The sequence below is a fragment of the Poecilia formosa genome, unplaced genomic scaffold (genome assembly GCF_000485575.1).
Source record: "Poecilia formosa unplaced genomic scaffold, Poecilia_formosa-5.1.2 Scaffold312, whole genome shotgun sequence".
Taxonomy (NCBI): Eukaryota; Metazoa; Chordata; class Actinopteri; order Cyprinodontiformes; family Poeciliidae; genus Poecilia; species Poecilia formosa.
The window spans coordinates 163,767-175,861 of record NW_006800251.1 but is presented as its reverse complement, the minus strand read 5'-3'; the positions used below and the strand labels follow the sequence as shown (position 1 = coordinate 175,861).

Genomic DNA, 12,095 nt, shown 5'->3' with positions numbered 1-12,095 from the left:
GGTTCAGAGCTGGATTTCTGCTTAAAGCAGCAACTGAACACCTGTCCACATCGCTGCAGCAGCTGCCTGAACTGAGCACTAATGTCCTCAGAAACACACATGTAAACCAGCGGGTTAAGAGCACTGTTCAGGCTCACAAGACCACGACTTACATGACGTGCAGCAAAGACTTCATCATACCATGTGGGACAAGGTGGCTTCTTAAAACCCACACATTTGGCATACACGCTGAAGTTCTTCAAAACAAGGTAGGGTGTGTAACAAAGTGAGAAGAGAAGAATCAAAATAACCAACAGTTTTAAGATTTGTCGTTTTTGTTTCTTTTTCATCATATTTGAGCGGCAGATGATAAGAGCCACATGTATATAGCAGCCCGCAATGATGATGAAAGGGATGCAGAATCCAAAGATTGTCCATATGAGGTTGTAGATAAAGTATCTCTCAATGTGATCTTCATCAGTGGCAGGAAGACATGTTGCAGTGTTGTTCACCAATTGTTTGGGGTAGATCACGTCTGGAAGACTTCCAACACTCGCCAGAATCCACACCACGACAGAGATGACCACAGAGTGAATCACAGTTAATTTCCCCATCACTTTGATTGGATGGACGATGACCAGGTACCGGTACACACTGATACATGTGAGGAATCCGATGCTGCCATATAAATTCAGTTTAAAGCAGAACCTTGTTATCTTGCAGAAAGGCTGTCCAAAGGTCCAATTAGTCCCATTAAAGTAGTACACAATCAGAAAGGGTCGAGTGAGCAAAAACAACAGGTTCGTTAGTCCGAGGTTAAGAACAAAGATGTTGATAATCCGAAGTTTCTTCCAGTTATTCACCAGGTACAACATTCCACAAGCATTCAGGATCAATCCAACAACAAATGTAAAGATGTAAAAAACAGGCAGGATTCCGCATTCAATTAATTCCTCATCCAGTTTTCTACAATCTGTACCATTGTATAATGTACATTTGTTTGTATTCATTTTGCCTTCCAGAAACAAGTCCTATCTGCCCTTCTCTTCTGAGGCTCGGCTCACAAGATGAAGATGAAAAGAATGAATGCAAACTAAATAACTTCCTCCTTTAACTTCAGTTAAGTCACATGCAAGCCCATCAACCGTTCTGACAAAAGCAACATAACAGCAACATAACAGCACATTCAAATACCTGAACTCCAGTGGGCGTTAACATTTATTCCCAGAAGACATGTCTGGTCTGACAGCTAAAGTTGGCTTCCAGCCCAACATTTTAACAGATTATGCTCCTCACACATAACCGCCAGCACATAAAAGGAAGACAAACAGGCCGAGACCAGTGAATGATGAATAGTTTTCGGATTCTTGAAAAATTTCTGAAGTCTTAATCTGAGAACAAACATCAAAATTTAGAATTTAGAATTCCAGCTTAAAAATTCAAGCTGGAATTTTTAAGTCATGTATTTGCACACATGACTCCTCGTTTCTTATTAATCAAATAAGCTGTCATCTGTGTACACAATGTACTTTAAAACTTCTGTTAGGGAAGGTTGAAAGACTGAATCATTTTCTTTCAAAAAACAAGTCCAGCCAGACATGCCTAAAATCTTCCAAAACATTGTTATGTAATGTGGTATAAACTGTTGTAGTGAACTTTGGGCCACAATTTCTGTCATCATGTTTGGCACAAATTCAACACTGATATTCACCAGTGGAAACAACACTGTGATATGGGAATGACAGCAAAATGTAGAGATGAATGGAAGTCAATGCAAAGATAAAGAAACATCTTTACATTACATTGCTGTTGTAGGTTAGATATTTGAATTATCACACAAAATGTAACTGTTGGCCAATATAAAACCAATCAAATGTGTTTATTATCATGCATAACCAGTACAGAAGTACAAGGTTGTGTATGTGAGTAAGTAAATGTGATCTGCAGTGCACGTTCTGCAGGTGTGCGTGATTCTAACTGAACTTTATCAGCCCCAATCAGGGAGGATTACCGAGAAGAGCAGATCCCCTCAGGCAGATGCCAGATTGTTTTCTCATGCACCACTCGCAATCAGGCCTTTAGCTTTTCTTTCACCATCTCAAATGCCATCATCAAAATCAAGAATCATCATCAAATATTGGAATGAAGTCTGGAATAAATCAGTGTTTCAGTTATTATTAATCAAAGTCAATCTGAAGAAGTGTGTTTTTAGTCTTTATTTAAAAAAAAACTGTCTTTCAGCACTTCTGCAGCTTTCTGGAAAACTGAAGGTTGGTTCTCCATGTTTTGGTTCTGATTCCTGGGATGCAGAGTAGACTTGAACCAGAAGACATGAGTGATCGGATATTGAAACGTGATAATCTGAAATGTGCAGCATTTTTATATATTGTAAACAACTTCTCAGCTTTAAAACAAAACGTCTTTTGCACAGTTTCTGTTTCATGTGCATCTTTAAATGCAATAATAGTCTTTTCTGAGCAAAACCACAGATCTTCTGATAACCAGCCTGTTACAGCCACTGCCATGGCTCACAAGGCAAGTATGTGAAGACCGCAACGGTCGTCCTGCGTGTTTCAGTCATTTTGTCTTTGTCGTGCAAAAACAAAGTGTTACACAATATTTTTTGTCTATTTTCTAGTTTTGTCTTAACTTACAAGTAACTCTTCAGCAAGGTACATGAGCCTGTTTTAGGTCAATAATTCTTGAATATTGATCATAATTGCTAGATTCCCTGCCAGTTTTTTTTTACTTATGGAAAAATTGTCTTGCTCAAAGTATATTTCCAGAGTACTAAGATGTTTGTAGAAGAAACTAGACCAAAATACTTGGGAAGATTTTGTGCTTTTGCCATGTACCGTTATGTGAGGGTTGCTTTTACTGCCAGTGGCACATTAGATCATCTGTACAAATTAAACATTCCTATGTTGTTTTTGAAACTTATCATTCCAACCTAAAAAAAGGAATGATTTAAATTAACAATTAAAGGCCAGAATTAATGCGACATTCATACCCAAGACGAAAACACGTAAACCTCTGGCAATGCAGCTCCTTTCTTGTTGCAGAATCAAAAAAACAGCAGGTTGTTGTACGTTTTTTTTAAATACATTTATTATTTTTGAAACATTGGTGTGTGTATTACACAACTTTAAACTCAAACTTTCTGATCATGAAAGTTTAGTTTTGTTCCTCTTTTTCTTATTATTTTATATATGAATAAAACAGGTCCAGGACCACAAATGTACGCAGCCATTTTCATTAATTAAAAAAATTAAGGAATAATTTGAAGCCGTTTCATGTTGGGCTGGTTATGCATAGTAAGACTTAAAGATTGTTTAAAATCAACATTTTGGTAAAAAAAAAACAAAACAAAAAAACGGGTTTGAATTTGTTGTGGATTTCCTCCAATATATCAGCAGCATAAAAGTCTAATGCTACCACCACCACGCTTCATAGTGTTCTTAGATTTCCAAGCTTCACTGACATTGAAGCTTTCTTGGTCTTTGACACAGCGATATTACCAATGGTTGAATCTGCTAAAAAAAATTAAATGAGGGTTTTATTATAGTAGATTTAAAATTTAGTACAAAAAAAATAGAATCAAGGTAAAGAGGAGCTCAGTAACGCTACAATCAAAGCTTCCTGTCACCACGCTCGGCCCATTATTTCAACAATTGACTCGCCTTCAGGCGGGGCAGCGTCTCTGTTAGTGAGATGGTTTTAAACCTGAATGCAAGGCTGAAGTTGTACCAAGCTGTCCCGCAACAACCAGTAGGAAAATTCAACTGCCCAGGCACTGTTTGACTGAAGGAGGAGAGCAATGAGGCGGTTTTAGGTAAAATATTACTGTACTAATAAATATGCTAAGACAAAAATGTCAAAGTTCGCACAGAAACATGAAGGTAGAAGAATAAAAAACAAAACAGTGTAATGAGTTGAAACGAAACCTAATACTGTATTTGGAGTGACCTTGTCAAATTTTACAATAAAATCTGACTGAATCAAAACAAACCTGAAAACAGGAACAAAGATAAAATTCCTACACAGCAACGTAAAAAACTAATTTCCAGCCAGATATCCAGCTGAAACACTAGATGGGAGTAGTTATTGGAAATCAGAATAATTTTTTTTTCAGTTTTAATAAACTAAATCATAATGTGAAAATTGTATTTTATATTTACTCAGGATATATTTGTCTTATGTTAGAAAGTGATTGATGACAAACATTTGAGTGTCAGAAAAACAGTAACAGAAAATAACATGCCAGGAGACAAACACTTTTTCAAAACAACTAATTTTAATCCTGTGACGATGAGAACAAAAATCAGCTAAAAAGAGACTGGATGTTGAACTGGATTTCAACATGCTCACATCACACAATATCTGATATTTCTAAATTATGAATTTTCTAGCCTCTGGCAACAAGACAAAACAGGTAAAACTTATGCAAAGCATACAGAGCTGAACATCAAATTCAAAGACATGGTTGGTTTCACAAAAACTACTTGCTGTCATAAAGCACTATCAGTTTCTTGCTCAGTCTGTGGTACCAGCACAGAGCTGGATTCTGGGTTGGACCACCGGCAGAACATCTGCTTACATTTCTGCAGCAACTGCCTGAACTGAACACCCATATCTTCATTTACATGCAAGTAAACCAGCGGGTTAAGAGCACTGTTCAGGCCCACAAGACTACGACTTGCCTGATGGGCAATAAAGACACCAGAATCCCATGTGGGGCATATTTCATTGTCATGTAAAACTTTGGAATACAGCCTGCGGTTCTTGAAAACATGGTAGGGTGCATAACAAAGAGAAAACAGAAGAATTAATAAAGTCATCAGTTTTAGGATTTGGTGTTTCTGGTTCTTTGCCATCGTATTTGAGCGGCGGATGACAAGAGTCACATGTCCATAGCAGCCCACAATGATGGCGAAAGGGATGCAGAATCCAAAGAATGCCAAGCAGAGACTGTAGGTCAGGTATTCCTTAGCATGATAATGATCAGTTGTATCAAAGCATTTTTCAGTCTTGTTCACTGAATTCTTGGGGAAGAACAAGTCTGGTAAACTTTGAGCACTTACTAGAGTCCACACAAGGACAGACATGACCACAGACCGAGTCGTAGTTAATCTCCCCATCACTCTCATTGGATGAACGATGGACAGGTACCGGTACACATTGATACAGGTGAGGAATCCAATGCTACCGTACAAATTCAGTTTAAAGCTGAATCTTGTTACCTTGCAGAAAGGTTCTCCAAAGATCCATTTACTCTCTTTAAAGTAGTACACGATGAGAAAGGGGTAAGTCAGTAAATACAAAATATCTGCGAGTCCAAGGTTAAGAACAAGAATGTTCCAGCCAGATTATTTCTTCCAGTTGCACAGCAAAGACTTCATTCCCCATACATTCAGGACCAATCCAACAACAAACACCAACATGTAGAGAGCAGGCAGGAGTGTATGTCCAAACAATTTCTTATCGGGTTGAGTGCAGTTGGATAAAGTCATTCTGTCTTCCAGACAAGTCAGATCAGCTCTTATCCTCTGAGGCTCTGCTTACAAAATGAAGACGGAGTCGACAAAAACAACCTAAATAATTTCCTGCTTGAGCTCAAGCTTAGCTGTGACAACAAATATCATCTCGCATAAAAATTACCACAATACCATTTCCTGTCAGAGGTTTTGTTAGCAGGTTACACATTTTTGAAAGTCAAAAATTTGCAGATATGCATTTCCATACCATAAGCTGTTAGATATTTTGTTTTATACAAGACAGTATTCATAATGTTAAATCTAGCTGATAAATAAACCTAAAGGAATATCTACACAAGCTAATGTACTATAACCTAATGGACAACTGCAGTGAAACTGACAATAAAACTGAAACATATGGTGAGTATAGGTTACCAAAATATATTATTTAATAAAGTGGCCGCCTCTCTTACCACTTTCCTGTCCAAGCTTACTGGTCCTACAGCCAGTAGGACAATTATCATGCCCCCCGTAGGGACCATACGTTTTCTTTGCAACCATTTTAGTCCCAGAAATGAAATGCTATAGATAATCTGATATTTAATAATTTGTCGATACACACCACTGGCATGAGCATTCTATGACCTGATTAATAGAAAAGATTGTTAAAATGATCAGCAACAACTTAAAATTTAAGTTGTTGCTGATCATTTTATGGTTTTAAGTCTTGAAACAATTTCCAACTTCAATTTATGAATTCCCTATTGGTTAGTTTTAACACTGCTGCCACCTAGTGACTGAAGGTTTGTTTATCAGTCAAGCATGGCTGATGAACATAGTCAGTTTGAATCAAAATGTTTAACCTGTTCAGATTGGCTGCTGCCTTCCTAATTTCAGTTGCGTGTTGGTTAAACGGTAAAATGGGGAATGTACTGAACTTATATAGTGCTTTTCCAATCTTTTTTACCACTCAAATCATGTTTCAGTCATAATACACCTATAAAAATAATTTCAGGCTTTTCTGTGTCCTGGACTGGAAACTAACAATTCAGCGACCATAAAAGCAACAACAATGGCAATAGTGAAATATTATAATTAAAATAATATTTAGTGCAAGTAGCCTGTAACTTATTGCATGGGGTGGTAAAGAACCTGGATTTTAAGTTTATTAAAATATTAAACCAGTGCATACATTGGTGGCAGAACATTTTTAAGATATTGTGAATAACTTCTCAACTTCAAAACAAAATGCCTTTTGCACAGTTCTGTTGTTTCATGTGCATCTTAAAATGCTATCATAGTCCTTTCTGAGCAAAACCATAGATATTCTGATAACCAGCCTGTTACAATCATAGCCATAGCTCACAAGGCAAGTTTATTCTGTGAAGACCGCAATGGTCGCCCTGTGTGGCTCAGTCATTTTGTCCTTGATGCGCAAGAACACAAAGTCTTACCTAGTATTTTTGTCAATTTTCTAGTTTTGTCTTAATTTAAAAGTAACTCTTCAGCAAAGTACATGAGCTTGTTTTAGATCAATAATTTTTGATTATTGATCATAACTACTAGTTCCACTGGCATATTTATTTTTTACTTACGAAAAAAATTTCTTGCTTAAAGTGAATTTCAAGAGTACTAAGATGTTTCCACAAGAAACTAGACAAAAACACTTGGTAATAGTTTGTGTTGTTGCTATGTAGTGTCATTTTAGGGTCGTATTTACTGCCAGTGGCACATTAGATCATCTGCAGATTAGAGAATATACAAACTGTTCTGATAAGATTTGAAACTTATCAGTCCAACCTGAAAAAAGGAACAGTTTAAATAAGCAATAAAAGGCCTAAATTAATGCAACATTAATACCCAAGATGAGAACATGCAAACCTCTAACAAATCAATCAATCAAATTTTATTTGTATAGCACATTTCAGCAGCAAGGCATTTCGAAGTGCTTTACATAATTAAAATAAAAACATAAACAGTGAGAAAGAGAAATAAAAAGAAATTAATAAATAGATAAAAAGTAAAGATAAAAACATGAAATACATTGAAGACATAAAAAACCCGCACTCTAACCCTAATCTCTAGCATCTAGTAGAAAGAAGCAACAAATTAGATGAATACAAAGCATCCATCCATCCATCCATCCATTTTCTGAACACCCTTGTCCCTCAGTGGGGTCGGGAGGGGTGCTGGTGCCTATCTCCAGCTGAATACAAAGCATAGTGAGCAAAAATTTCACTCGTTACATGGTCAGTAAAAAAAAAAGAAAAAAAAAGACATGTCATAAAGCACTTTCAACTTCATTATCAGTGTGTGGTACTGGTTCAGAGCTGGATTTCAGCTTGGAACAGCAACTGAACATCTGCCAACATCGCTGCTGCAGCTGGCTGAACTGAGCACTCAAGTCCTCATTAAAATACATGTAAATAAGAGGATTAAGAGCACTATTCAGGCTCACAAGACCACGACTAACATGACGTGCAGTAAAGACTTCATCATACCATGTGGGGCAAGGTGGCTTCTTAAAGCCCACATATTTGGCATACACGCTGAGGTTCTTCAAGACAAGGTAGGGTGTGTAACAAAGCGAGAAGAGAAGAATCAAAATAACCAACGGTTTTAGAATTTTTCGTTTCTGGTTCTTATTCATCAGTTTTGAGCGGCTGATGACAAGAGCCACATGTCCATAGCAGCCTGCAATGATGATGAAAGGTATGCAGAATCCAAAGATTGTCCAGATGAGGTTGTAGTCAAAGTATTCCTCAATGTGATCTTTATCAGTGGCAGGAAGACATGTTTCATTGTTCCCTGATTGTTTGGGGTAGATTACGTCTGGAAGACTTCCAACACTCGCCAGAATCCACNCATGATAATGATCAGTTGTATCAAAGCATTTTTCAGTCTTGTTCACTGAATTCTTGGGGAAGAACAAGTCTGGTAAACTTTGAGCACTTACTAGAATCCACACCAGGACAGACATGACCACAGACAACAAAAAACTCAAATTGATGCAAATGGGCCAAAAAGAGACTGTATGTTGAACTGGATTTCAACATGCTCAGATCACATTATATTATCTGATATTGAATTTTCTAGCATCTGGCAACAAGATTAAACAGGTAAAAATAATACAAAGCATACAGAGCTGAACATCAGTTTCACTCATGATTTGGATGCTTTAACAAAAACTACTTGCTGTCATAAAGCACTTACAGTTTCTTGCTCAGTCTGTGGTACCAGCACAGAGCTGGATTCTGGCTTGCACCACCGACAGAAAATCTGGTGGCATCTCTGAATTGAACACCCATATCCTCACTTACATGCGAGTAAACCAGCAGGTTAAGAGCACTGTTCAGGATCACAACACCACGACTTGCCTGACGAGCAATAAAGACTCCAGAATCCCATGTGGGGCATATTTCATTGTCATGTAAATCTCTGGAATACAGTTTGAGGTTCTTGAAAACATGGTAGGGTGCATAACAAAGAGAAAAAGGAAGAATCTTAAAATTAATCAGTTTTAAGATTTGCTGTTTCTGGTCCTTTACAATCATATTTGACCAGAAGATAACAAGAGTCACATGTCCATAGCAGCCCACAATGATGGCAAAAGGGATGCAGAATCCAAAGAATGTCAAGCAGAGGCTGTAGATCAGGTATCCCCAGGCGTGAAAGTAGTTTCAAATCCTTGGGGGTACTATGACAAAAGTATATACACATGCACACGCACGCACACACACACAATTGTTTCTTTGTGTGCTTTGGAGTTTCTGTGTTGATTAATTTTTTTTGTGAAGCGATAAAAGCTGGGTAACTCTTGAATTGTTACAAAATGGAGCTGTATCTCCCTCATCCCACTGGCTGCAATGTTGACACCTTGAGATGCCGTAAGACCTAAATCTGAAAATCATGGCATGGAGTGCATCCCAGTTTTCCATGTCTGGCATATAACCATTCATTTCAGCTTTTAAACTGGTTATATTGATCCTGTGTCCAGACAGAGGGATAATCAGTAGCCTAGCATCATGACCTGTTTAAGACCCTCAGCTTCCACTCCTCTTCCTAACATGGCTCCTCCTCACCCTGACTCTCATACTGTCAGGAGGAACCACAGAGCTCTGTTAAGTTAAAAGCACATCTTCTGAAGTTGGGATCTTTTTCCTCCAACAGGTTCCAGAGGAATCACCTCAAACCAGATGTTGGACTGGATTTTATTTCAATGTAATTTGTGAATGTTAGAGCCTCATTTTCAACAGTGGAGCTATAAAGGTTGAGAAAGGCTATCATTTTGGAGAAAGTCTAATCAACATTAATATTTCCACTAAATAAAAAAAAATGGTTTGATAGAGAAAAAGTCTCTCAGAAGCAAGATGCCCAAACTATTTTTTTTTAAATATTAGACAATTAATTTAATTTCACATAATTATCACGGTAGAAGCCATTTGTTTGTTAAATACTTAATGAAACATATTTACCGTGTTTGACGTTTGCTGTCAATGACGTATACTAACAGACAAACGAGGGAATTAGTCCAAGTTTGTTGTTTATTGAACGTTCAGAAACTACAGCAGCTTTAATGTGCTACAGCAAAGGTAAACAAAGGTAAAATAACCCAAACAGCAGATCAACTCAAAACCACTTGTACCTTTTTATTCTCCGTCTCTTTGTCATGTAAGCACACCCGATGCCATGGCAACCGCCTGCGCTCTGCAAGCCGAGCAGAAATTCCTTTAAAAACATAACATTCAGTCTGTTACAATATTAGGTTTGCAGGCTTGATATTTATTTTGCGATTATTAATAAGCACTCCCCTGAACACAGCAGTGGTTGATTAATTTTAAACTCCTGCTCTGCTAGTTATTTTGGTAATGGAAGCGAATTGCACAGATTTGCACAGATTTGCGCAACACCTTGCATAATTACTGAGATTATTATTTTTGTTGGGTCATTAATTTGAACATGTTTTGTTGATTTTAATTTTTTTATTTTTTGTTCTTTAATAAAGTTACAAACGTTTTGACAAGGAGCCAGAGGAGGACGTGCTGGTCTCAGCATCCTGGCGGCGTTCAGTTTGTCATCTAATGCTGAGATTGACTAGAATCCACACCAAGACAGAGGTGACCACAGAGCAAGTCGTAGTTAATCTCCCCAACATTCTCACTGGATGAACGATGGACAGGTACCGGTACACACTTATACAGGTGAGGAATCAAATGCTGCCGTACAATTCAGTTTAAAGCTGAATCTTGTTACCTTGCAGAAAGGTTCTCCAAAGATCCATTTGTTTCCTTTAAGGTAGTACACGATCAGAAAGGGGTGAGTCAGCAGACAACATATCTGCTAGTCCAAGGTTAAGAACAAGAATGTTAATAATCCAAAGTTTCTTCCAGTTGCACAGCAAAGACTTCATTCCCCATACATTCAGGACCAATCCAACAACAAACACCGAGATGTAGAGAGCAGGCAGGATTGTATGCTCAATTAATTTTTTATTGGGTTGAGTGCAGTTGGATGCATTCATTTTGTCTTCCAGACACAAGTCAGGTCAGCTCTTATCCTCTGAGACTCCAAAATGAAGATGGAGCAGACAAACACAACCTAAATAACTTCCTCCTTGAACTCAAGCTTAGCTGTGACCACAATTGTCATCTTAAATACAAATTACCACAAGACCCTTTCCTGTCAAGTTTTATTAGCAGGTTGGACATTTTTGAATGTCAAATACTTGTAGATATGCTTTTCATACCATAAGGTGTCAGACATTTTAATTTTTTATCAGAGACAATATTCATATTGTTAAATCAAGTAACCTATTTATACCCTGCTCGCTTTTCATCCATGTCAGTAATGTTTCGTCAATGTTATATTCATCACTTCAGACTCGCAAAAAATTGGTTCATCAAGAATCTACTCACCATGGAAGATGCCCTGACTCTTGAGCTCAACCCCTCCGACTCGGACGACCTCTTCAACTCTCCATCTGCTGCAAAAAACTCTCCTCCTGAAGTTAGGAGACAAGTCTCAAGATCCAAACACTTGCGCTCTGTGATCTTCGATCCTCAAACCCAGTCTCATTCTTCTCCAGCAGTTTTCCGTCCGACCACAGTTCATCCCTCTCCTTCAACTTCATCTCAACCCCGCGGCCGCGGACTGCGTCGTGGTGGTAATCGTCAAACTCGTTCTCCCAGATCTCAGCACCATTACCGAGCTTCTCAACCTCAGAACGTAAACCCGTCTACATCTCAGTGGTCCTCTCCAGATCTCTCAACACGCCAACTTCTGAAGTCTTGGACAGTCGCTCGCCTCCGACGCTCCGTGAGAGACAGGAATTCCTTTCAGCTGTTCAAACAATAAATTAAGACTTTTCCAATTGCTTTCATCCTCAGGTCCTCAACAAGCATCAGCACCACAGTCATCCGAACAACCCTGGCTTCCAGCTTTCTCTTCAGCATCCTCGTCCTCCCCCGTCATTTCCCGTGACGTCATTCCGCCGACAATGGTGAGACCTCGCACAGCTACAGCTCCCCCTCATGGGAGCAAGGTTGTATTACCACCAGTGGCTGCTCCCTCCTTAGCAGATCTTTCTCAGCTCCTATCTACCGCTATTTCATTTCTGTCCTCGCAGACTTCTCAAATTCCTCA

The 12,095-nt window shown here is 38.4% G+C and overlaps 4 protein-coding genes, 1 long non-coding RNA gene and 1 pseudogene across 6 annotated transcripts in view; 1 reads left to right on the top strand and 5 right to left on the bottom strand.

Moving 5' to 3' along the window:
- The window catches only part of pfkfb1 (6-phosphofructo-2-kinase/fructose-2,6-biphosphatase 1), a 137,739-nt gene that overhangs the window by 102,301 nt on the left and 23,343 nt on the right, over window positions 1–12,095 (bottom strand). The gene's annotated exons all lie outside the window — the stretch shown is intronic.
- Window positions 3–1,508, bottom strand: LOC103152509 (P2Y purinoceptor 1-like; the record flags this gene model as incomplete). Its single annotated transcript, XM_016661124.1, has 1 exon — window positions 3–1,508. A coding segment is annotated over exon 1 (987 nt), but the record flags the coding sequence as incomplete, so codon positions are not given.
- LOC103152486 (P2Y purinoceptor 1-like) overlaps window positions 4,100–12,095 on the bottom strand; it is a 10,505-nt gene continuing 2,509 nt past the window's right edge. The window contains exon 2 of the mRNA XM_016661133.1: window positions 4,100–5,219. Coding sequence (XP_016516619.1) covers window positions 4,488–5,219 — 732 coding nt within the window. The 3' untranslated portion in view covers window positions 4,100–4,487. The remainder of the gene's footprint in view (window positions 5,220–12,095) is intronic.
- Window positions 7,564–12,095, bottom strand: part of LOC103152487 (P2Y purinoceptor 1-like) — a 10,804-nt gene continuing 6,272 nt past the window's right edge. The window contains exon 2 of the mRNA XM_016661134.1: window positions 7,564–7,731. The gene's annotated coding sequence lies outside the window, so the exon portion shown is untranslated. The remainder of the gene's footprint in view (window positions 7,732–12,095) is intronic.
- Window positions 7,663–11,204, bottom strand: LOC107832906 (P2Y purinoceptor 1-like; annotated as a pseudogene).
- LOC107833040 (uncharacterized) overlaps window positions 10,462–12,095 on the top strand; it is a 4,174-nt gene continuing 2,540 nt past the window's right edge. Inside the window, exon 1 of the long non-coding RNA XR_001658749.1 lies at window positions 10,462–10,717. This is a non-coding gene — a long non-coding RNA (uncharacterized LOC107833040). The remainder of the gene's footprint in view (window positions 10,718–12,095) is intronic.